Source organism: Gorilla gorilla, chromosome 2 (assembly GCF_029281585.2).
Source record: "Gorilla gorilla gorilla isolate KB3781 chromosome 2, NHGRI_mGorGor1-v2.1_pri, whole genome shotgun sequence".
NCBI lineage: Eukaryota > Metazoa > Chordata > Mammalia > Primates > Hominidae > Gorilla > Gorilla gorilla.
In genome coordinates, this window is record NC_086017.1 from 99,182,909 (window position 1) to 99,210,570 (window position 27,662).

Consider the following 27,662-nt stretch of genomic DNA (forward strand, 5'->3'; position numbering starts at 1 on the left):
GCTACTTTTCATGGAACACAAAAGAGGGAGCATTTTTCTCAGCACCGCGGCCTCATCACATCTTCTGTGTTTCCTGTCCCATGGGCGATGCCCCCACTCCCACCCGGTCTCCTTCCCGAGCAGCTCTGGGCTGCAGAGCCAGCTGCGTGCCATCCCGCTCTGCTTCAGCGCCCGCTGAAGACGGCACTAGGACCCAGGGAAGTCCCCGAGCGGGGTTCGCGGAAAGGCAGCCAGACTCCTCCTTATCTCCAGTGTCAAACTTGACATCAGCCTGCGAGCGGAGCATGGTAACTTCTCCAGCAATCAGAGCGCTCCCCCTCACATCAGTGGCATGCTTCATGGAGATATGCTCCTCTCACTGCCCTCTGCACCAGCAACATGGATTGTCACCTCTCCATCCTCCTCCTTCTCAGCTGCTCTGTTCTCGACTGCTTCGGGGAACTGATTCCGCAGCCTTCCAATGAAGGTAAGCCAGGTACAGCGACGCGCGGAGCTCTGCCCCGCGGGGCTCACGCTCTTCAAAGCACGTTCTCACCGAAGACTTGCACGTCGGGAAGGTGCCTCCGAATAGAGCAGTTTGCTCTGAGAGTGAAGGAAAGATGTGCCTTTTTTTCCAACTGTCTTCTAAAACACTTCAGGAGATAATTTTAGATGGTCTAAACTTTAAAAATGTGTTTTTAATCTGATACCAATTCAAGCAATTACCTTGTTTGCCAATTTGAGCAGAAAGAAAGAAAGAAAATCCTCCAGCGTTGCAACCCAGTTATGTTAATTGCCAAATAGCCAAGGCAGTATTTTATTTTCTAATTATGACCATGTGGTACTCCAAGAAGTTTGAAAGAAAATTCAGCCTTCCTCTCTAGATTCTTTAGTATGTTTAAAGCTAATGACAGGTTGTTCCTACTTGGGATCATGGCATTTATGAATGGACTAAAGGGAAATCAGAGTTTGTCGAAGCGGAGGTGCGTGTTTATGGTGCAAGGGCTGTGTTGAAGTTGTGTGTATCCCGCCAGGCAATGGTTTGCTCTATGGTACAGGTTCTAAAGAGCAGCATATGCCACATTAACATAAGTAATATTTGCAGGAATTACAATAAGCTTAGGTTGGATTCTCTTTGTTTAAAGGCTTATATACAAATAGGAGAATGTATTTAATGAATAGTGGATAGCTCCTGGGAAGATATAGTAAATAACTGAATAGTAGATTAAGAGAGAATGTTCATATGCAGCAAATGGCATTTCCTTGATGTTGTGTTATTTATTATCCTTGTAATGAGCATTAATTCCTTTTCAGTGGGTTAAAGTGCAAACCTAATGTTAAGGACACCAATGTGTTCTATAAGATTGTGTACTTAATACATACATTTTCTTTCTCCTGTATTCCTTTTGTGATCTATTCTTGTGAATACAGTCACTAATTCGTAAAACAAACTTCTCTAAATAATTGATTAGTGTAAAGCCACACTTACAACATTAATTTCCTCTTAGTGATTTTGAACTTATAACAGTAACATTTAGCAATTTATTTTGCAAGTTAACAATACCGAGCAACTGATGTGCAAACATCATGTTATACATCACTCCTTAGAAAATATATTGTCAAGCTAATACTGTTGTATATGTACCTTAATTTTAAAAACACGAGTAAAAACAAAATACTTAGAAAGTTTTTTATTAAATGTAATAACTGCCTGATACTCAGTGACCTACTTTCACTGCTAATAGAGCAGTAATTTATCTCCTTCCTTACTGACTGCCTTTATCAATTTGGCAGATTTCATTAAATGTTCTGAATCGTTTTTCTAAATAAGAAAATGAAAATTCTAAAATATAAGGGTCAAGAAAATTATCTTACCCACAAATGACTTTTTATTTTACAAACCAAATTAAAATGTTTATTTGAAAGTAAGAGTCAATCATTCTTCCTGAACGAAAGGTAAGAGTATTCATTTGTATAATGGGTAACATGTATAATAGGTAACATATCAATAAATTAAAATTAATGTTTTAAAAATTTTTGTTCTTCGCAGATACTAAAATATTGACAATAACTAGAAAAATAGTATTAAAATTCCCACATTGTCATGATAAATTATATTTTCCAGATAGAATGGTTATGAACTATGTAGATATGGATATTACTGAATTAATTATGCACAAGAATGTAGCTGTTAGTATTTTTGTGGAAAACAACCTTTAAGTAAACTGCAAGAGAAAAAAAAGACACCAAACTATTTCACACCTATGTAAAATTAATCAGTATTAATTTAATGAAACAGTTAATCAAATACAAATTGCTTTTAAGCCTCACCTCATGTATGTTTGGGGATATAATGTACATAATTATACAGACAGGTACACATTAACCATATGGATATAGAAAGGTAAATATATTCAGAAAGCTGACATAATTGCATTTAATTTGCTTGGATGAAAGTTTATCCATCATTCATGGGATTATTCTTTCCAGATTGTGTCCTATGGGTAGTGTCTCTTTTCCTTCCTGTGATTGTGAAGGGAAGCTTTAAAACAAATTTAAGATGATTCAACTTAGGTAATACCTGAGTGAGATTTTAAATATTAATCCATAGCTTGGCTCTCAGTTGAGTTGAATAACATGAAAAGTGAAAATGCCAAGTATGTGCCAAGATTTCCGTGCAATTTTTCTAACAATGTAATTTAAATAGAAAGCAATTCTTTTGAAAATGTATATATGAGAGGAGTGGTGATTTAAAAATGGTATTAATGTAGTTTTCTGATATAATTTTTTAATTTTAAAATATGAAATACTAGACTGTATTTAAAATATTATGATTGAAATATTTCAACACTGTAAAAAATTTACGAGAAATTTACTGGAACATATTTACTAGAATATATTCTTCAATCTGTTATGAAGTTAGGCATTTGAGAACCAAAGAGAACAAAACCAGGCCATTGACTTAATTGCTAGGACATTTGCAGTTGTGTGATGTGTTTTTAATCAGAGATTTAATCATTAACCATCAATATTGAAATGCCATGGGTCCCTGATAAGAAAAATAACTTAGAAAATGTTTAATCTGAATTTTCCTTCTATTAATGTATTTACAAATATCTCTCTTATATGCTTTCAAGAAAATGACTCCAGGTGATAATAGGGACTCATCAACGATAACAGATATTCATAATTCCAATGATCACTTGACTCAGCAATTGGCCTATATACTTAAACAGAACTTTATAAAAACTTTATTAAATTCTTATCAGGTCTCTCTGTTTACATGGCTTAAGAAAAGACTTTTAATGGGAGATCAGCTGTTTTTCATGGCAAAATATGATTGTTACACTACGTATTATTTTAAAAGTTCATATACTTCCTCCTAGTTTCCATACCAGAGGGATGATTAATGGTAAACAGAAATAACATTGGAACAAAGTTAAAACTGGATATAAAATAAAATTATCAACTGTGGTTACTTCAACCCTTTCAGAATTGGTAAAAATACTTTCTTTAAACACTTTTATACATTTATGGCAGTCTGGGGTACAATGCACTATTAACTCATCAGTACATAATACACTAAATCATTTTTTCTATCCAAAAGAGTTCATAAATTGGATTAACATTTACCTAGAAAGCTCTTTATATTGAAAATAGAGTATCCAAAATAAAACTGAATAAAATTAAATATTCATATTTATATACTACTTTCTTAAAGACTTTTTTTTAGTAGCTAAGACACTATTTCTATGAAATTCATTTCCCTAAATATAAATATTCTAAATACTAGAGGAAACTATGCGATTGTTTAAAACTTAAAAGTAAAACTTGCATATGAATATTATAAGCTTCCCTTTGAGTAGTAGGCAAATGTTGGAGAAAATAAATAATCAATTTTTTTCATTTTTAAAAATTACAATAAATTGGCATCACTTTTCATATATAAACACTTTTCCTCAAATAAGAACACACTGTGATTAAAACATTAATAGATAACTAAGCTATCATATCATCTTTACAAGTTTTTTTGGTTTGGAAGAGGGTTTACATTTGCTTTTAATAGCATTTCATCATGCTAGACTAAATAATTGAATGCATTATACATTTTTGTAATTTAATAGCTCTCCTAATAGCTCACCCCTACATCCCCCCGCCTCCGTGGTTAACTGTGCTATTTGCCTGAAGGTAGGAGAAACCTTAATTTCACTATTTTATAACCCACAACAGTTAACACTTGACCTAGGTCATTAACAGGATTATCAGCAAATTTGTTTAAGCTTTTACTGACAATCTGAATTGCTACGATAATATTTTGAATGTCCCGTAAAGAAACTTTTTGTAACCTCTCAAAATCTATCACAAAATTAATTCATTCTGAATGTATATCTTTGTAAAGACTAGTATCTATAATAATAATTTGAGTGGTGAAAATGTTCACTTGGATACCTCAATCTCTTTATTTTTATGTTTCATAATCACACTATTCCAGTCCTTGTCATAAATGAGCAATTATAAACTCTTTTAGATATTACATCTTCTAGTAATAACAATAGATTTATCAATACAAAACAGTTTCACTGTAACTATCAATATTTTTAATTTTATATTTTTTAATTATTGTTACTGTAGTTGATAGGGTTTTCTTTGCCTATTTTAAGGTTAAAAGTTAGTTGGATATACTTCTAATTCAGAAGTGACTGGACCTATAAAAGGGGAACTACATGTAATAAAACACCATTGCCACGTGTTAGATCATGGTTGTATTTTATATAAAGTTGTCTTTCCATGAAACACTAGAAATTGGGAGCTATAATGAAAAACACTTTAATACAAAAATTTAAAACAAAATATTGTACAGAATCAGATCTTAGAGAGTTATTTTTAACATTTTTTAGTAGGTTTAGGAAGTTTTCGCTGAAGTTTTTCATTTCTTGAATTTAATTATGGTTGGCTCGTTGGTCATATTAACAACTTAGTAATCTCACGTTGCTCTTAATAAGTTTATTATTAAATAAATGATTTAGTAACTTTCTTTATGTATTGCCTACATTTAACATTCAAACTTTGGTGTGTTCCTTAAGGGTCCGACCATTTTTAATACTTTTCCACAATAACTTTCTTTCTAATGTTAAAATCCTTTCAGAAATTTAAATTTTTTTCGGAAATAAAATATATGCAATTTTTAAATATCAAATAGTTACTTTTGCAAATGATTTTTAAAGGCAAAATATATTTCCACAATATATTTGATTTACTAATTTCAACACAAATAAAAAAAAAAAGAAGTGTTCTTGAAAGTTACATTTTCCAAGTCATAAGATCTTCAGGAAAATATTAATAAAACTTTCCTCAAATCATCAAACTCGATAAGGTTTTATAGACATTTACTAAAAAAAATCTGTGATCTCGGCTACTTTTTATATGAATCATTCTTTCAACGATTCGGTTTGGCATAAACGCTAGATATAAAGGGCAACGTGTATTTCTTGGAAGAACATTAAATTTTACAAGTTATTTTCTGTCAAGATCCTCAACTTTATTTTTTAGCCTGCACATTTTTTCTTTAAAATATTTAATAAACCTTGTTCCTTTAATTCCTGTTTGAGAGAAGATTTAGAAGAACAGATGCAGGTGTCTCCTTTTGGGTTCTGTTTTCAGAGATCTGGATTTTATCATCACGGAAGGTCAATAAAGGGCTTTTACCAAGTACACAAGTAGCTTTCCACAGATTTTTTAAATAAAGGGTTGACCAGTAGTGTGAAACATTCATTATATTATTCATCCAGTTATACAGAAAACCAGGATTAGAAATTTACTTCTCAAAAATGTGGAAACCTTAGCTAACGCTTCTGTAACAACTTTAGAAATATTAGTAAAAGCAATATTGTGACATTTATAAAATGCAAAGTCTTCCAAGTCACAAATCAGTCCACCTAGGAAGACATCCCTCAGTGTGTTCGGGGTGTGGATACATGTGCGCCACTTGCTTGATTTTATTAAGTCTGTTCCCAGCTGCTTGGTATCAGGTAGTTCTTGGAACCTGGCAGGAGGTTTTCTCCAGGAAAATCTGAAAGTCAGCAAGTTTTAGTTTGCCTCCTACCAGCTTACTTTGTACAAAAAAAAAAAAAAAGGGAGGGTGGTCGATTACAAAGAAAAAAGTTTTTGCAGGAGAAAAGAAAAGAAAATAAGTTGATTAGAAAACTGGAGAAGTAGAGAAAAGCAAAGGTTTTAAAGCCAATGTTAATATATAAATCATTTACTTAAAAGAAAGACACTTATCACGTAAAACATCTGGCTAATCAATTTTTATTAAATCCCTAAAAACCCCGCACACTTAAAATGGGGTTGAGGTGGGTGGGGGGCGGGGGGCGCTGCATTTCTTTGTTTCTCCTCTCAAGTTTACACACTTTTGATTTCTTCCCAGAAGAAAATATTTTATCCAGGAAAGTTTTAAGAGTGACAGCCAAAAAATGCTAAAATGCTTCCCCCTTTGAATGTCTGGACGAATGCATGTGGAGGGGTGGATAGAATCAAAATCAATTCAGCAAATAAAGCCTCAAATTTGAAGTGATGTTATTAAACTAGAAGCCCTGAGTGTGAATATCCCCCAACCCTTCATTTTCTAAATCATGTCCCGCTGTTCCAGTCAAAGCAAAGGGTGGAAATCCACATAATCCAAACCAACATGGTGAAGTGAGAATAATAGGTGAGGAAGGAGGAGGAAAGCAAGTGGCAGCACTGTACAAACAAACTGTTGTGAATATTCCTCTCCATGGACAGTAGTGGCCACAGGAGGGGATAACTGCGTTTCTTCTTCTTCGCCTTACACTTTCCACATTTGATAATGCAATATTCATTAAATTACAAAAGTGTGTCATGCGAAATTTTAGCACAAAGCAGAGCCGTACGGGTAGAGACAGTAATGTGGCAACAGGGAGATGAGCAAGTGCTCGTTGCTGCCACCACACCCACTGTCAGGGTGTCTTAACCACAAACTTATTCTCCGCTAGGTCCAGGCTCGTTGGTGCAAAGGGAAAACAACGGTGTCTCTCAACAGTTCACTGCTTGCTCACTCTGCATCAAATTAAAGATGAGATCATAAAAAAAACATCTCCGGGTGCGCGTAACGCAGTCTCAGCCCTCTGGAGGCCAGTGGGTTCTTTGTGCACGAGTCTCTCCGCGCCTGGCTGCCCAAGTCAGTTCCCGGAGCGCGACCAGGGTGCCACGGCCTCCGTCCCGAGGTAGGGTGGGTGGGCGAGCGCAGTCTGATGCTCTTTTGCTCCGGGTTTCTGCCTCCGGGCGGACGGTGTAGACTCTGTAGCGAGCGGAGAGCGAAGGTGCAAAGTTAAGCGAACACGAGCGCCAGGAGGAGACTGGAGCGCGCCAGAGGCAAACGTGCGCCCTCTGCCTGCTGCCGCGGATCTGCTGGCACTGGGAGAGCACGGCGTACTCCTTGCCACCTGGACCCTCCTTACCTGGGCGTCAGTAAGACGCCAGAGAGTCCTTGCGCCTTGGAGGGGCCTGGCAGGTCCTGACCTGAGGAATAGACTTTAATTCAGCATCTACGATCGCCCTGCCGCCTTTCACATTGCTGTCAGCTAGGCTTTTCAGTTTGATGTCTGGAAGTGGCGTGTCTCTTTTCCATCCATTTTCATGGGTTCACCAGGTGACAGCCAGGGGAAGGAGATATTCTGCAAGGTTCGCTGCCGGATTGAGAAAGCATCTCTTACTAGGTGCGCTTGGTTGAGACTCACAGGAGTTGCCTCATACGCCCTGTTGTCCAGCTTGCTGATTTCTAACCCTATCCCTTTACTATTTCTTCATCTTTTGGGCATTCAACTCTTTTGGTGTCGCTAGACTAAAATGAAGAATATCTTTTTTTTTTTTTTTAGAAAAATTTTCTTTAAAACTACCTGCTAATGCCACCTTTAGGCCCCTAGTAATTGCTGAGGGGATGTCAGTAAACTTTTCCCCTGTGCATATTCAAAAGTTGTCTGTGTTCTCCCAAAGCCCGTGTTTGACTGACACCGTTTTATTAAAACAGGATTTTTCCTCTTCCAATATTGGGAGTAAACATGGAATGGGCCAGAGAGGGTTTTTGGGAGCTGTGCTATCGAGATAGCTTGGTGGGTGGATGATCCTGATGTTTCTGTGGCTGTGTTAGAACTTCAGTGTTTTTCATAAAAGATGGTTTTGTTAAATCCTGTAGACTTCAAGACTAATATATCCTCAGTGCCGTGTTCAACACTGAGAAAATAATTGCTCAGTGCTCTGCTGGCAAATAGATTTTTCCCTTACATTATCATTCACGACTTACTGAACCTCATTTAATCGTTAAAGCAGACCTAAAATAGGTAACATGACGTTTCCCATTGTTACAACTGAGGAAACTGAGAAAATGGATCATAATAAAGTGGTAACTAAGCCAAGCCCTCTCTCGTCTTTGTCTTTTGATTTTAATCTCATATGTTTTCTCCTAGACACAAATGCCTATGAACTAGGGAGGCATCATTGTCAGGAAAAGCACTAGCTTCTCAACCTTAATCCCAGTGACTGTACTAATTTGTCTTCTGACTTTGCAAGGATAATTTAGAAACATTCAGAAATTTGTAGTGAAAAATTGAAGAAAACCATATAAATGAGGGTACTTTGGAACTGTAAAGTAGTTACACTCATAAGTTATGATTATCTGCGTGTGGGGGGGACCCACTAAGAAACTAAGTTAAAGGAATTTGATGTGGCCAGAAGAGTAGATGAAAATATCTGTGATGACTTTTCTTCACACGTTCTTACCTCTGTGTTCCTTTCCTGACACTCAAACACTCCTTTCATCACCCTGGAAAGAAGATTTTGTCAGGAATTCCATACATACAGATAGTGAGGAAATTGTACAATATAACCAGAGTGTGATTATTTAGGGTTATGTGTAATAAAAATGAAGTGTGAATTAACAATTGGAATTGTCTTAAAGGTCAGTAATAGGAGAAAATAGAACATGGTCCAAAAAGTAGACTTTAGTCTCTGTGGAAATTTCCCCCCGTTTAAAATATAATTTTTAAATTACTTAAGATGAGAAAATAAATTTTAGTGATTAGGTCTTCTTTCATAAAAGCACTTGTATTCTATTTAACTCCAGCCATTGAGAAAAGGTAGCTAAAACAGGCTTTTGAAAGGTAGCAAATTAAGTTGGGGGCAATTATATTTTTCATGTGGGTATTTCACCACATATGTTTTGCATTAATTGCTGCAATAAATTCTGTTAACCTGGCAAAGAGCAAAAATAGCATATTGATGACATCAGGCTTCCAAAGCAGAAAGCAGCTTTTAGTATCTTGCTTTCTTCACTGTAACATTAAAAAACAAAAAAAAAACAAAAAAAAAAACACTAATGTGTTGGTTAACTAAAGAGTTAGCCAATCTTTCAAGCTATTGGCATATTTTCCATGAACAAAAGTGAAGAATTAGCAACAAACTTTTTCCCCCTTCAATTCCAGAGAATTCATGTCAATTATCCATTTTCCTATTATTTGATTTTTATATTCATATTTGTTACTCATTTTCCTATTATTTGATTTTTTTTATATTTATATTTGGGTTTTCAGAACTCTCTCAAATCAAGGCAAATGTAAACTGACTTTAAAGGCTCCAAACTGAGCTGTCTTCCCTTTTAAGACAAACATCTTGACTGATTACATAGAAGGGCCTCAAAAGGGACTTAAGCAAATAGAGAATTGTGGGTTAATTTTATTACTGAGAAGTTTAGTTGGTCAATATCAAAACTGTTTCTTCTTGATTTTTAATACATTCGTTTTGAGAAGGTTAATATAGGTTTTTTCAATTAATAGTTAAGAAAAATAGATGAATAAGATCTAAAGGTCCAGTAAGTGTAAATTGCCTCATGTAAGGCTCTAAAATTTTGCTTTTTGCCTATGATAAAGTTGATTGATTTCCAATCAACAGGAAATTGTAACATTTCCTATCTACCTCAGATTGACTAAGGGGAACACAGAGCAGCTTGTTAGCAGTTAACATGTATTTATTTCCTGATTTTCAAACCCAGTTTAGCAATTAATAAAACTGTATAGCTTTTAAAGGGATATATTCTTTCATTGCATCTGATGGCAGTCTTCACACTGAGGGAAAGTCTGGGAAGCTAATTTGCAATGTCTTCCATGTGGATTATCTAACTAATCCTCTGGGTAAGCAAAACACCATTCACAGGAAAAGTCTATTTGCAGCACTGTGTGGTGTGTTATATCACCAACAGTATTGTCCTCTTACAAAACTGAACTATTCCCAAACTGTAAGCAAAATTTTATGAATAAATATATACCTTTTGACCTCATTATGGCATAATTTTTTTTTTGAATTACAAACAGGTGATGTGAAAAAAACAAAAACAACCATTGATTTATTTGTCACTATCTAATCTTGTTCATTTTCCCCAATTGTCCTCTAATCATCTATAATATTCAAAGGTGGCAAAAAGGCTAGAGTTATATACAAACTGAGATTTCTTTCCCCCTCGAATAAGTCACAGCTGATCATGGTAGATTTTGCTTTTTTACAGAATAAAAGAACTGACAGCATCATAGAAAACTAGAACTAGAATTAAGTCAGATTGTTACTCTTTTATGAAATCTATAAACACCACCAAATCTAGTAACTGCCAAATATTGGAAATATTTTCAAAGATGCAGTATAAAAGGACATAGTATTTTTCTCTTGGTTTACTTTTACTATCTGGTTTACTATAGATAATTTAATACTCATTTACATTCGATAACTCAAAAAGATAAACTTAGAGATTTTATTATAGTGTTCTTGACACTTCTGATCTAAATTATGATTTGATTGTCCTTGTTCTCTGAAAAAGAAATTTCCATGTGTAATTATATGTATTTCATCTGGCTAAACTAGTTAATCCATGCTTAACAATGGTTTTTTTCTATATTTTCAGATACAAGTGATTTTCTTTGACATTTGTACATTGTATAAGGAAAATTTTTCTTATCTTTCAAAGTGATGTTCCAAATCATACTAAATGTTTTAATATTCCCACAAGAAATATAAAATGAGAGGAAGAAAACTAAAAAGATATAAAATTAGTAATATTCCTTTAAATTTTTCTTTCCAAAGGTGATCCTTTGGAAATTAACTAAGCATGTTTTGTTTTATGTTTGGCCAGGTGTGTAGTAGACTTACTACCCTAAGCCTATTAGTGAAAACTTTGGAACTCTAAATGTAATGACAAAGGCACAACTTTAAGAATCATTAAAATGAGTCAAGAAAAGGGTTGATATATAACTAATTGCCTATTACATAATAACTCATCTTTCATATTATAATAATTTACTGTCTGTTTATTTACCAAACAGTGCTTATCTGAGGATTAGTTATCCACTGGAGTTTGAAAAAAAAAAATCTGCTAGGGAGTGGAATGCTCTGTGCTCTTGAAGATGTCAAATTCAATGCGATAAATGAATCTAAATACTTATATAAAAATTGTTATAACATAGATATGAAAATTATGAAAAATATGATATGAATCTTTAGTGGAGGGTGCAATTTAAGGCCCAGAACAGAGTCCCTGAGAGACAGCGAGAATTTTTTTAAGGTAAAAGATAATAATAAATTCATAAAAACAAGGACTAGGAGATTAGAAGATTTGCTTAAGTTCATGTGGTGGGGATAATTTTAACCCAGGTTTAGTTTTAACTGCATGTAACGTTAAAAATAATTTAAATGAATATATAACAAAGACACACTTTTAAGCATGTCCAAAATAACTAAATATTCAGAAATAGTTCTTCTTATTAAGCACATACCTAAGTTAACGTAAATTCTTTACATTACATGTGAGTGCATGTGAATATATTGGAAACACATGTGACTGAATATCAAAATAGAACCATCACCATATAAAAACCTCTGTAGGTGCTATTCCTATTATGACTACACTATCCAAAAATATCTCATTGGTCTTTATTTGCATTCTGCCATCTCTTTCATCAATAAATTAAAAGTTTTCTGACTGTTCCAGTGCGGAGTTTGATGCTTTCCATTGACACCATGCTCCTAAGATGCAAAGGAAAAGACTAGTGTTTTGAAATAAACTGCTAAGAATGTGGTACCATATTTGATCCTTTGAGGACCATTATAAAAACCCAAAAACAAATCTTGAAGAGTTTGTTCGTGTGTGTGTGCCTGTGTTTGTAGATGTCCATCAAATTTGTATTGTCATGATCAAAATAAATGATACACCTGAGATTTTAGACAATCCAGATATTCTGCAGAATATGATGAAGTCAGAGCTTTATTCTGATTTTAGTTTTCCAGAAATTTGTTTAATAAGGAAACCAATTTCTTCTATGGTGGGGTTCTTTCAAAACAAATATGTGTGTATGTATGTGCACATGTGTGTTTGGGGATGCCAAAGTGTCCAGAGGATGTTTTTAAATTTAAACTTACTTTTGTTTCACCACTACATTCTTTGTTTCCTATGCTAGAATTTTGAATCTTTATATCCAACGGACTTCTAGGAACAATTTTTATTTCTAAAGGAAATACTACATTAGAGTTATCCTGTAGGCCAGTTTTCTTCTTCTATTCTATTTTCACAGCCAACAGTCAAACTCTGGCTGAACAGATAGCCTGTACTGTCTGGATGTCGATATTCTACATTTTATGATAATATGATTTTTTAAATACCAAGATAGACTGATTTTATGGGGTGAAGGCAAAATGCATATGCTGTAGTTTAAACTGCTATTTCCCTTAATGACTATTTGTATTTCATAATTGAGTAATATGTTTTCATTTTTCACTTTTTAATATTTCAAAAAGGTCTTTCTGAATTGGATGTAAACAAGTCATTCTATTACTTCTGGAACACTTTAAAAAGCAAAACTGTGAAAAATAAAATGTTGTTTACATAATAATGTCCTGGTTTTAGAAACTTACATTTTGGGAGACACATTTTACTTGTCTGAATGATTCATAATATCAGTTAACAATGGAGAGAAACAAAGAGCTGTTATTTAAGTCAGGCTGTTAGTGCACTAAAAATTCACTGGCAGTAGAGCATCACAACTCATTTATGTGAAAGGATTATTTTGTTATAAGAACACATTTTCTACTGATATCTTGATACCTGTTTGTTCCATAATAGTTTTCATATCAGTATGACCTTTATATTTCTCTGATTAAAAGAGAAAGAAAGAAAATTTTAACACTTTATAAACAGCATAGGATTGACATTTACTAAATGTGCAGGTTTCTACTAGAATTTTGTTCTATGTTATTTCCTGAATCACTCCAGTTATAAAAACACAGACTCATCTTATTGTGAGACTCTGTTTCGATTCCAAGGAGTTCCCCCTACTGTTGGCAAAGATTGAGATGAGACAGCTAATTGCAATTTCTTCTATAAGATATTTATAGAAATAAATCCAAAATTATTGCCCAGGAGAAAAAACTAATGAGAAAGAATAAGTTAAGTACAGAAATCTTCTTATATCACATAAATAGGCTGTTAAAATACCACCTGACCAAAGGTTTTTCATAGCAATGTTTAACATGGCGCATTTAAAAAATTACTACATCGGCCTGGCGCGGTGGCTCACACCTGTAATCCCAGCACTTTGGGAGGCCGAGGCCGGCGGTTCACGAGGTCAGGAGATCAAGACCATCCTGACTAACGCGGTGAAACCCCGTCTCTACACAAAAACAAAATTAGCCAGGCGTGGTGGCAGGTGCCTGTAGTCCCAGCTACTCGGGAGGCTGAGGCAGGAGAATGGCGTGAACCTGTTAGGCGGAGCTGGCAGTGGGAGGAGATCGTGCCACTGCACTCCAGCCTGGGAGACAGAGCGAGACTCCGTCTCAAAAAACAAAAAAATAAATAAATAAATAAAATTATTACATCATAATTTTAGCTGTTCATTTGATAAAAATTGTATAAATTAACATTTCTGTGATATAAAATGCTGCTAAATTTAACACAGTTTACAGAAACTTTTATCTGCACACAATTGACGCATAATAGTTGACTTCGTTTATAGTACAACATTTTTATAATTTTTTATCTGTGAAATAAAATACTAATTAGAGCTATTAAAGTATTTTGGCTGGGCATGGTGGCTTACGCCTGTAATCTCAGCACTTTGGGAGGCCAAGGCGTGCGGATCATGAGGTCAAGAGATCGAGACAATCCTGGCCAACATAGTGAAACCCCGTCTCTACTAAAAGTACAAAAATTAGCTGGGTGTGGTGGCACACGCCTGTAGTCCCAGTTACTCGGGAGGCTGAGGCAGGAGAATCGCTTGAATCCAGGAGGCAGAGGTTGCAGTGAGCCAAGTTTGTGCCACTGCACTCCAGCCTGGCGACACAGGGAGACCCCGTCTCAAAAAAAAAAAAAAAAAAAAAAAAAAAATTATGCTTGGGTAGAAAGAAAATAAATACAAACAGGAAGTCCACAGGAACAATTAAATTAAGAATATACAAGCATGGTAGATAAAAGTTATGTTGCAATACATAAGTACATCAAAAATCTATCTTCTCTAAACTTCTCGATATCATACCCTGCTGCTTACAGTAAAACAGAAAAGCTGAGCTTTGGTGAATTCCTATCAGAAAATATAGGTCGATTTCTTAATTCTGTATTATGTTTGACCGGAGAACTACACAGAGAATGATAACACTGAGTACAAAGTTTATTTCTTTCTGTATCATTTTCTTCAATTTGTGACATTTAAATATACTTAGAAGCAGATTGAAGAGCTCTGTGTAGTCCTGTAACCTAGAGCAAAGTTATTCTGCTTATTATAACAGAAAGTGGTGAAAATCATAAAGATAAGTATTTGTGAAATGAGGCTGGGACAATTACAGTGATGGTGTGCATAGAAAGAAACTGTCATTACTCTTTAGTGAAAACAAGATGTAATCAAAGGATGGGCTTATTTTTGTTGTAGTGGTTTTATAGTTATTTGTACTTGGCTATAAAAGTCCCTTATAACTGAAGGTTTTACAAGAGAACATGTGCATTATTATATGAGTTTGAAATTCTTTAGCCATTAAAGCCTACTGTTAACCTTGAAATGATTGCTTAATAATTATTTATAACTCAGTTTCATAAAATGCAACTATAGCCTTACCACAAAGCCTATGGGTGTATTATTAGGTAATTGGAAAGATCTGCTTCAGTAAAAAACTGTGGCATTTAATTTTAAAAACCTTTTAGAACTCTCTGCATGTTTGTGGCACTTAAAAATCTTTCAAGGTGTGAATATTAGTTTCACTCTCAGTCTTTCTAAATGGACAAGTAGCCACTATGAATCAGAATTTAGAAATGTCCTTTAAAAATCTTTATGTGTTAATAATTCTCTAAAAATAAAAACTCCAGAAACTTGTACATTTTTAATCCGCCCTCACTAACTGGGAACATTTGTTTCAAGCCCTTCTTTTAGTAACTGAGAATTTGAAATAAAAAATCTTAGTTTGTTCCTTTTACTGAGAATAAAAGACTGTAAATTATTTGAATAGGCAATTATTTGTGACACTACCAATACTAATGAGCAATTTTACTAGGAGTGGACTTTTGATTGAGTCTCTCCATTGTGATAGAGGATAGGAAAGGAAGAGAGAGGGTGACTCTGGGAATCTTAATCCCACAATCCAAAAGAGGGGGAAACGTAACAGTAGAAATCAGTGGCAGAAATAACATCTAGGTTTCCTTCTTTCCATAAGTACTTATTACCAATTTGAGCCAATTTGCTCTATACTTTGCTCCTTTTTTTGTTTGTTTGCTTTGTTTTGTTTGTTTTGAGATGGAGTTTCGCTCTGTTTCCCAGGCTGCATTGCTGTGGCGCAATCTCGGCTCACTGCAACCTGCGCCTCCGGGTTCAAGCGATTCTCCTGCCTCAGCCTCCCAAGTAGCTGGGATTACAGGCGTGTGCCGCCACGCCAGCTAATTTTTGTATTTTTAGTAGAGATGAGTTTTCGCCACGTTGGCCAGGCTGGTCTTGAACTCCTGACCTCTGGTGATCCACTTGCCTTGGCCTCCCAAAGTGCTGGGATTACAGGCATGAGCCACCGCGCCTGCCACTATACTTTGTTTTTACTCCTTTACTCCATTCTACACCTTCTTATTTACGTCAGAAACCACCATTCCTTCTTTCCAGATCTCAGTAACTTAGTGCCCATCTGAAAGTCAAATCAACAGTCCAAGTAAGGATTGCCTTCCCCTTCTTATGAATATAAGCCCCTTCTAGTCATACATCTCTATTTAAAAGCAATTAGAGGCAGTAAAACATGTGAAAGAAAAACCTAGAACCATATCCATCTATACTTAAGATGGTGTTTTACAAATTCATGTTTGCCCAGAAAAACTCCAGTTATTTATTTACCAACTTAAATAGAATCATGACATTTAAAAACATTTCCAATTTAAATCACTTTCATTAAAAAAGTTTATATATTCCACATAGTTTTTTGAATATAAAATATTCTAAAATTAACAAAATAATGTGTTTTCTGTTACACACCAAAAATATTTAGCAATCACATCATTAGAATATGAAATCTGGGAAGGGGTAACTCACAGCTTTGATAAATAACTGGCATGAGACAGCCATTAAAGAATGAAGTCATGCATATGTTCCTACCTAGCCTTAAGAAAGTTTTCTTTTTGTCAGATTTTATCATTGCGAACTCATATTGTCCAGCAATTGAAATAAACTGTCCAACTACTAGTGCAATTAAAACTCAGTCCACAGTAGTATATTTGTACGTCACAACTCATTAGCCTATCCTGTCTGTCCTAGCGTTTGAAAGGAAATGATCAGGTCTAGATATGTTTAGAGAGGGGACAGCATTATAGTAACCAAAGTTCTTGCCTGTATCAGTGTGAGATTTAAGATGTGTATTGCAATGTTACATTGAGTCAATGTATGCAGAGAAATCGCTCACAGATTTACTTTGAAATTCCATTCATTGTCTTTTCTTACCTCAATTACGCTATATACTCAAACAGTTCTACAATGGATCACAGGAGATTTGAGGTTTGTATCCTGGGAGTCCCAATTAAGTAACGATTCACTTTAAGGTATTTAGAATTCTTAGACGGTGTTATTTTTATTTGGGTACAAACAAAAGGCACTTTATAAATCCAAAGTATGTGCTTTTAAAGTGTGTTTTGAAGTTAACTATTCTACTCTACTAGATCATGTATTTAGGTCATGTAATTGAATTATCAATATAATTCAGAAGCACAATGGAACTGTTGTTAAATAATATTAATGCATTAAATTTACAAGAAAGAAGTCTGTACAGCATGTTATAAACTCATGGTGGTTTTAAAGATATTTATGGTATTTGAACATTACAGCAACATTGCAAGATAGTCAGGGTAGATATAATTGATAGACAATAGAATTAGAGTCAGAAGCAATGCTGCTAATTGTGTTTTTCTCATTTATGCTAAATGGAGTGCACTAAAAATTTAATTTCTGAGTAAATGCAATAAATTTAATTAATCTTCTGCACTTACTTTAATTGACTGTATGGTCTAATCTATTTTGGTTTATTTGTTCTACTTTGAGTAGAAACCAAATGCTGATGTGATTAGTCCAGTTCTTTTCCATTGTTCTTATTATCAGAAGAAACTTAAGGATATGGTCATTCATTAGTTGACAACCTACATTCCAATAAGTAATTTACTAAATGGAGTCTATGTAATAACCATATCTTCTTATTCTCACTCTGGTTACTAATACTGAGATTAAACTAGTGATTGATCTTAGCATGTGGAGTAACATATAATTATCATTTAGTAATGTGCAATTACTACCTGAACACAATGATACATTAAGCCATTTAAACCCCTAAGGACATTGCAAATATAATCTAATAATTTATGTATACTGGCAAGCTGATTTCTACTATGCAAATCCCATATAAAGCTCAGAGAAATTAAATGATTGGTATCACACAGCTAACAATTGAATTAGGTATATCTTTCATCGGAATAAATGTTGGTAATATCCTTTAATTTAAAGGTGAGGAAGTATTTTCATATTTTCAAAAATTTTCTAACACTGATCTGAAATATAATCTATAACATTGATTAATTGGTTGAGAGTATTTAATTATTTTTCAGAGATAATTGCAATATAATTAAGCATACTGTTAATTTCCAAACTGATATCCTGGGAAATTATTCAATTATGGAAATTATACTATGTAATCCATGCAGCGGCTATCTATCTTCTGTTTTACTCTAAATACAATTACTTCTCATTAGGATTAATTTATTGGGAAAAAATTCTTTAATCATTAAGGAATTATAATGTAAAAGGTAAAGTTTATGTTTGTCTTTCACTAGCAAAACTGAAAGAATCTAACTTTGAGAATTGTATTTCTTTTAAATTGTAGTGATCAAGAGCCTTACTTTTACCCATCTAATTTATTTATCACCTAAACAGGTAATCAAAATTTTAGTACTGCTTGAAAATTTAGAAACCTAATGTCTATCAAATATGTAATTTATTTTTCTAAACATTTTATGAGATTAATATTTCCTTCACAAAAAAATAGTTGAGATGATTTTTTAAAGTCTATCAAATACATGATTTATTTTTCTTAACATTTTATAAGATTGTTTGCTTTGCAAAAAAATACTTGAGATGATTTTTAAAAGGATGGTGCTTTTCATGTATCAGGAAACACTTTACAAACAACATGAGAACATGTTGTGCAGTGTATGTATTTGCATTATGTTTTGGTTTGTGTATATATGTAACCCCTGAAAATGATTCCCTTCTATTGTATTTATTGATTTTCATGGTCTGGTTCATGTTAATAATGCATGCTTAGTTTATGTAAGCTTCCTTCACATCCTCCATTAGTCAATCATGGGATTGTTTTCTAATTTAGGAGAAAGATGAGGTAAAACCATAGTTTCCATTATTTAATAGGTCAGATAGACAATTAAAGTGAACCTTTTGTTATTGATTGTATTTGAAATGCTGTTGTATATTTTATTTTCTAACCTATTACAAATGAATATTCAGTATGGAAAATAAACAGTGTTCCATCTTCTTTTAATAATATATTAAAAATGCAACCATATGCATGCTATATTTTACTTTTTGTGTACAAATATCGATTAAAAGTCATTAGAACTAGCACAAAGTTCTGAGTAAAACCACTAAAGCCTTTGAGTAAAAATAATTACTTTAAATAAGTAAAGCTTTACCCAGGTGTTATTATAAAACATAGTTTTACTTTGATTTCTCCTCAAATTGGTAGTTAAGCTTTTTGTGTGTTACGTATAAGTAAATAATGAATACATTTTTAAAAAATACACATTGCAGAATAATATGTTGAGTATTAGCCAGGGATGATATGAAGATGTCATATTAGATATAAATAAACAGATAAATTGATTCATTCTGGCAACATATTTAAGAAATGAATTAATTGTGGAATCGTATGTAAATTTATCAAATTTAATATTTTTGAAGTTATTTTGATATGCTAGCATTAATGTTGTTTTCTATTATGCATTTTTATTGTTTCCTCTTTAAACCCATAATTATTATGTCAGAAATTGTCAGTATATTGAACATTAACTTATCCTTGTAAACAAATGCAAACAGTTTAAAAGGACACAGAAACTTTTGCTCTCTTAACTTTCCCTGTGTATTTTTTGTAATTTCCTTCTCTTTATACTAATTATAGACTTATAATGAGAAGGAAGAGTTATGTTTTTTGAGCAACATCAACAACAGACAATGTGAACTCAACAGAAGCAAATAGAAATAATTCACTGTTATTAACTGTGTTTGTGTATTATGTTTTATTTTAGTCAATCTACTGGATTCAAAAACAATTCAAGGGGAGCTGGGCTGGATCTCTTATCCATCACATGGGGTGAGTTCAATAAACTATCACAAGGAAACATTTTCTCCATTACCTGTCTTAGGGAGCAGATGAATTTATTGTATTCTCTAAAGAGAACTCTTGTACTTCTGGTGACAAATTATACTTATAGGAGTATTCAATATATGGAGTAGAACAGCTTGACATTTGTGTCCAATGGAGCTACTGAGAATTTTGAAGATTTTTTTCTCCTTAATTTATCAATTGCTTGAATGGACTGATTAAATAGTTTAATTATTATTGGCATCATGTCAATGATCTAAGAGTGACTTTTTTTGATGTGATCAGAATAGGTGAATTAATTAGACTGTCTAAATTTCAGGTAATATAGAAAGTGTGTATTTGGAGATGGTAATCTCCAAAGTCATAGCCTTAAAATCAACCTTGGTAACTACTCTTCCAAGTAGTTAGAATTTATTGATCAACAGTATAAACCTATGTTGTCTTAATTTACTTGTTTAAAATGTCTACAATTTGCCTAGATCAGCTTAAAAATGGGAATATTACTTAGAAAAAATCTGCTGCTGCCTTTAAGTTTTAAACTTTTTACATAGCTTTGGTATTTTATCAATCCAGATACAAATTACAGAGTGTGTAGCATTTTGGTGTTCTGAATGACTATAATGAGGCTTTTCTGGGAGAACATTTTTCTTTTATTTTTTCTGAAAAATGAGGGGGGTGTTATTTACATTTCTCAAACTCTTTTCCCTACACAATTGTGTAATAAATTCCTGAGCATACCTTTTTGTTTCTAAGTATAGTTTGTGAAATATGTGAAGTACTATTTTGAAATATTTGTCATAGGAACAAATTTATGTATTCCTGTCCTTCTATGATAGTCGTCTTTTCAAGAGATTGTAATTACTTCCACTTCGTGTTGGCGTTCAGTCTTTAGATTTTTGTGCCTAAATATACACATTTTTATCATAGCACCAGCTTCTTCACCAGCGGATGTTTTCCATCAGAGATACTTCATCTATCTGTCATCTTTGTATCTGCTTCTCTTCCTGACACACCTTGACTTTGACAATATGCCAAAACCTAAAATCAAGCCTTCGTTAGTTACTTTAGAGGAGAGAGTATGAAGTAAGCCAGGATTTGGTTTTCCCAGAGGTGTAAAAGGAATCAAATGATTAGGATAAAAGCACAGCCTAGGTTGTCATAAAGAGTGAATTGAAACTCAAGATTGAGCTGGAAAACTCATTTGAAACTAATCATCTAAAAGTCAAACCTCACCTTAATTTGATTTTAGAAATTTAAATTTTTCATGACTCCTTCAGATAATATACCAGAGAACCTGCTGCTTCAGGATATAAGAAAAGCAAAAGCTATGGTAACATTTAGTAACTATATATTAGTATATGGTATACTATATACCATATATACACACACTATATACTATATATACTATATACTAAATAATATAGTGTATATATTACTATATTAGTATCTATAACTAATAGAGATGTATATGTTTATTTTTTAAAACAAGAAATCATCTTATATTTCACAGCAACAGTCTGGCTTATGTTTTCCTTTAAAGAAGGTATAATGGTAACACATTTTTTATATTGGGAATTGGGGGAAATGAATTCCCCCATTGTTATTCTCATAGATAATGTGATGGGACAGAGTTGGCACTTCTACTTCCAGAGCTATGTTGGAGGTAGACAGTGGGGTATTCTTAGCACCTTGCTGGGTAAAGTGTGGCACAGGGACAAACCAGCAACATCAACGTGTGGGAGATTATTAGAAATGCAGACTACCAGACCCTGCTCCAGACATTGTGAATCAGAATGTGTATCTCAATAGGTGACTCTTTAGCACATTGAATTTGAGAAACACTCCTCTGGATAAATTACCTCTTCACATTTCCCATCTCTGGCCCAATTTACTGTCTCTTTGTTGCCCAGATATCTCTTATAGCTTCCACAGTCAAAAGTTTTCAGTTTCTTCTTTGGTTTACTCTTGCTTCAGAGATCCCCACTTGGACCCATTAGCTCCTCTTCATTGCTGTCCTCTGTTGATCTTGCAACTGTGATTTTCCTATTTCTGATGCGTAAAATAGCCTAAAACAGTTGGTCATTCTCTTCAAGCTTATCATTATTATTTGCAGGGAGAAAAGAGACACTCCCCAATAGTTCATGAAACTTACAATACCTGAGAACTCCAAAGCTAAAAAAAAAGAACAAAATCAAATGATGTGAATTATTGTTCTGTGGTGATATATAGTGTATATTTCCTTTAAATTTCCCACATATTATGTTAACCATAATATATATAAGGAAATATATAGTGCAGATTTAGAAAACATTAGATTGTTTTTTTTTTTTGAGAAACTGACCAAATTACTGGGTGAAAATAATGTATGGTAAGTTTAGGTTTTGGATTTAATAGCCTGGCATATACAAATATTTGTGCCTCTAGATTCAATTAATTATTGTTATTGCTCTCATTTTTAATATGACAAGGATAGATTAGTTTTGTAGTTGTATTGTTTTTAAAGGAAATAGATACTTATAACAATTGTGATATCCTTGCTGAAACGTTTTTCATAAAAAAAGACAAGTAATAGCTGGAAATAACTTTGAGTTTGTTATTTTTCAAATTAATTAACTCTAATAACTGGCAGTACATCTGACTGGAGGATAACTAAAATATGACTGTAAAGAGGAAAAAAATCATAATAACAATATTATACCATATTAAATCACTGCAAATTCTCACTCTTGATTTAGGGTAGTGGTTCTTAACAGGTTGAGCGAGTAAGGGAAGAGGGAATTTTTATTTTGCCTCGGTGGGATATTTGGCAATGTTTGAAGACTTTTGTAACAACTGGGGAAAGCAGGCACTTTTACATTTAGTAGGGGAGACCAGAGGTACTGCTAAATATCTTCCAATGAACAGGGCAGCCCCTAAAAAGAAGAATGACCTGGTCTAAAATGACAGTGGCTGAATTGAGAAACTCTTACTTAGGGGATTAATAATAGCATTCCATCAGGAACTGTCCATAACTAAGGAGATTTGGGAGACTGCCAGCTCCCTCTCTAACTTCCAATCATATTCTCATCAGAAGCTCTAAATTCCAAATCTGTTGAAATATAAATTTTAAAAAATAAATAAGTGATTCATTTCAAACGAATCTTTCATGGAATGCTTGTATCATCTGAGCTATAAAAAATTAACATATTTGGAGAAAAATGGCGAAGAGTAGTTCATTCCTACATATAATTTCTTTTCTATTTCTATTCTTCCTTTTCCTCCAAAGACGTATTCATACATGAAACTTTACAATTCACCTAGGTAATTTTCTTGGGAGTAGTATTTCTATCTCCATTTTTTTTTTTTTTTTTTTTTTTTTTTTGAGATGGAGTCTCGCTCTGTCACCCAGGCTGGAGCCCTGTGGCGCGATCTCGGCTCACTGCAAGCTCCGCCTCCCGGGTTCACGCCATTCTCCTGCCTCAGCCTCCCGAGTAGTTGGGACTACAGGCGCCCGCCAGCACGCCCGGCTAATTTTTTGTGTTTTTTGGTAGAGACGGGCTTTCACCGTGTAAGCCAGGATGGACTCGATCTCCTGACCTCGTGATCCGCCCGCCTTGGCCTCCCAAAGTGCTGGGATTACAGGCGTGAGCCACCGCGCCCGTTCCCTATCTCCATTTTTAAATGGTGCTTCATATCTTAGAGAAAACCTTGTAGGGAAATATGATACTACATATATTATTAGGCCTCGGACTAATTCTCCAAATAAATATCTGGGAGTAAATTTAATGAAACTTTAATTTTCTCTAAATGAAGGTCATGAAAATAATACTCAAATTTGTAAACTGAAATTATTTGTGGAGGTCGTGAATAGCAATTCATTTTTCAATGAAAGAATTTTATTTGACACTCATATAATCTGGCATTATATTTGGTGCCTTTAGCAAAGCAGACTGAAGCTGTTACCTTCTCTGGCCCTATAAACTATGAATGATATGATATTTCAATCCAGGGCTTAATTTTATTCAGAAATTTGGGTAAATAATTCAATAGTTCTAATATTAATATTTGATTTTGAGAACAATCAACACATATCAAAGCCTCTATATATTGTTAGGTTATTGTTTTTTTCTAAAAACAGCCTTTTGCTTACACATGACTTAAATTGATTGTACTTAAATTGATTGATTTATTGACTGATTGATAGTGTCAATCTACCACGTAAACTTTCTTAGACTACATATCATTACATAAATGCATTGGAGGAGAGATCCAAGGAAGGTCGAGCTACACAGTTTTCACTTGGTATAGTTTTGATATTCTGATTAACTAGTACAAAGAAATCATGAGCTATGACTCACTTAATTAAAGAAACTCCAATAAGAAGAGAGTGAGGACTGGCAGGGTTCAGGGAGTGTAGAAAAAGCACTGTCTGAAATGAGTAATATATGTTTGTGGAAAACAGAAAGAGGTATCCGAATCAGTAATTGTGGAATTAAGGTTTCTTTAGATATTTATTGATGTCTTAGAGGTGAACATGCACTTAAAGGAAAACACTCTTTTGGCAAATAGGGAGCTTGTTGATTGCCCACCCAATATCTGTTCGCTGGATTCTCCTTGCTGATGAAAGAAACATCGATATTGTTCAAGTTTTCACCCTCCCAGGTGTTCCTGGAAAATGGCCCCTCTGCGACTCCATGGGTTGAATGTTGATTCATCTGAGAACTAATCGCGACCATGATAGTTATTGTGGCAGGGACTGGTTGAAGCAAGTGTAAGTTAAGCCAATGAGACTGGTGCAGAATTCCAGTGATTTCTAGGAAAGGTTTTCCTCCTGATGGAGAGATAGGGAGAGACCCAGGATTTCCTCCATCTGGGCTTGTTCTGTAAAGGTTCTGTGTCTGCAGCAGCTGCATTTCTCTCGGGACTAGAAAGGCAGAGCCCAGCGAGCATAAGAGAAGCCAGCATGGAACCTTGATATCACTGAACCACTGAATTACGTGAAAGAATGCCTCTTCTTTGTTGTTTAAGCCACTCTTAGTGTTTTTCATGCTTTCAAATAAAAGGCATCCTGATAGGATAGAATGTTTTATCTTTGCTCAAATATTCTGATTTCTAAATGGAGGCTATGGCTATGGCATAATTGTATATTATAGTGTTATTTATATTTTCCAGATTGTGTTTTTTAGTACTTTAGTAAGATGTCAAAAATAATACAGTAGTAAAACAGGTTAAGCACATTGGTTAGAATTGAGGCATCTGCATTTCCATTCTATCTCTACCACTTATTATATAATCAGATGTAAGCCAATTAATCAAAAACTGACCAGGTGGCTCATACCTGTAATCCCAGCTCTTTGAGAGACCAAGGCAGGAGACTCACTTGAGGCCAGGGCTTCGGGATCAGCCTGGGCAAACACAGTGAGAACACCCCATCTCCAATCAATCAATCAATCAATCAATCAATAGAATTTAGCCTGGAGCGGTGGCATTCACCTGCAGTTCTAGCTACTCAGGGGACTGAGGTGGGAAGATTGCTTGAGCCCAAGAGTTTCAGGCTGCAGTGGGGTACGACTGAGCCGCTGCACTCTAGCCTGGATGACGGAGCCAGACTCTGTCTCTCAAAAAGAATTTTTTTTAATCTTGAAAAACATTTGTCTTCACCTCTAAAAAAAGGAGTTAGAGTAATTCCTATGTCATATCACTTTAGAGCAAGTGAGATTTGAGCAACTGAAATATTTCTATGCATCTAAGAATACAAATACATATAATACATGTGAAAGAGCTATCTAAATATCATTTCTTATTCTAAGACAAGCTTTGAGGTTCTCCCATTTTAATTCGAACTCTTTTGCTAAATTCATTTACATGTCTCCTTAAATCTCAGTCTACACTTGAGGTCTTGAATTTGTATTTAGGAGAAGGAAAGTTGACAGTGTTGTGTGAAGTCTCAGCAGGCACCTCTTCTAAATTCAGAGCCCAATACATTGCCTCTGATGTCACTTCATTTTTATTCCATATAATCTGCACAGACAAAAGTTCGCTTACAATCTTGCTGCAAAAGGAATTGCGGTTTTGGACCACGAATTTTAAATCATTATTACTAGGCTCGAACACATCTTTATTAGTCAAAGTAGGAACCATTACAGTCATCGCATTTTTGTCAACGAGAAATAAGTTTGTTTATTCCTGTAGAATAAAAATCTGTGCTTCGGGATTCGACGAACTCTTGGAAAGCATTTTCTGCATCCTGCTAGTTGTGGAAGCGATTACCGTGCAAAAGGTTCTGGAGATGCTTGAAGAAGTGGTAGTCGGTTGGCGAGAGGTCAGGTGAATATGGCAGATGAGGCAAAACTTTGTAGCCCAATTTGTTCAACTTTTGAAGCATTGTTTGTGCAATGTGTCATTGGGCATTGTCGTGGACAAGAATTGGACCCTTTCTGTTGACTAATGCCGGCTGCAGGAATTGCAGTTTTCGATGCCGCTCATCAATTTGCTGAGCATAATCTCTGAAGTAATGGCTTCACCGGGCTTCAGAAAACTGCAGTGGATCAGACCAGCAGCAGACCACCAAACAGCGACCACGGCTTTTTTAATGCAAGTTTGGCTTTGGGAAGTGCTTTGGAGCTTCTTCTTGGTCCAGCCACCGAGATGCTTGTCAGCAGTTGTATAAAATCCACTTTTTATCGCATGTTACAATCTGATCGAGAAATGGTTCACTGTTGTGTAGAATAAGAAAATGACACTTCAAAACAACATTTTTATTTTTTATTTTTTATTTTTTTTTACTTTCGCTCAGCTCATGAGGCACCCACTTATCAAGTTTTTTCACCTTTCCAATTTGCTTCAAATGCCGAACGACCACAGAATGGTCAACACTGAGTTCTTCGGCAACCTCTTTTGTAGTTGTAAGAGAATCAGCTTCGATGATCACTCTCAGTTGGTCCTTGTCAACTTTCTTTTTTTTTTTTTTTTAAATTATACTTTAAGTTCTAGGGTACATGAGCACAACGTGCAGGTTTGTTACACATGTATACATGTGCCATGTTGGTGTGCTGCACCCATTAACTCGTCATTTACATTAGGTATATCTCCTAATGCTATCCCTCCCCTCTCCCCGCATCCCACAACAGGCCCCGGTGTGTGATGTCCCCCTTCCTGTGTCCAAGTGTTCTCATTGTTCAGTTCCCACCTATGAGTGAGAACATGTGATGTTTGGTTTCTTGTCCTTGCCATAGTTTGCTGAGAATGATGGTTTCCAGCTTCATCCATGTCCCTACAAAGGACATGAAGTCATCCTTTTTTATGGCTGCATAGTATTCCATGGTGTATATGTGCCACATTTTCTTAATCCAGTCTATCTTTGTTGGACATTTGGGTTGGTTCCAAGTCTTTGCTATTGTGAATAGTGCTGCAGCTTTCAATGGCCGGTCACTATGCTCCTCATCTTCAAGGCCCTTGTCTCCTGTGCACAATTTCTTGAACTACCACTGCACTGGACCTTCATTAGCAGTTCCTGAGCCAAACGCGTTGTTGGTGTTGTGAGTTGTCTCCGCTGCTTTACAATCCATTTTCAACATCAATAAGAAAATCACTCGTATTTGCTTTTTGTCTAACATAATTTCCATAGTCTAAAATACATATAAAACAAACAGCAAATAATAAGTCATTACCAAAAACAAAACGAGAAATGCACATTAAAATGATGTATAACATATTTCACACTTAATTCAGAATGTATTCCAATATCAAATGGCAAATTT

General features: G+C 34.6%; 1 protein-coding gene across 2 annotated transcripts in view; it reads left to right on the top strand.

Moving 5' to 3' along the window:
• The first annotated feature begins 244 nt into the window (after nt 1-244).
• The window catches only part of EPHA3 (EPH receptor A3), a 358,721-nt gene continuing 331,303 nt past the window's right edge, over nt 245-27,662 (top strand). Inside the window, exons 1-2 of one of the 2 annotated variants that reach the window (XM_019022857.4) lie at nt 245-466; nt 19,847-19,911. In XM_019022857.4, the coding sequence (XP_018878402.2) occupies nt 379-466; nt 19,847-19,911 (153 nt within the window). In that variant the 5' untranslated portion in view covers nt 245-378. The remainder of the gene's footprint in view (nt 467-19,846; nt 19,912-27,662) is intronic. The other variant, XM_055381421.2, reaches the window with a different exon arrangement.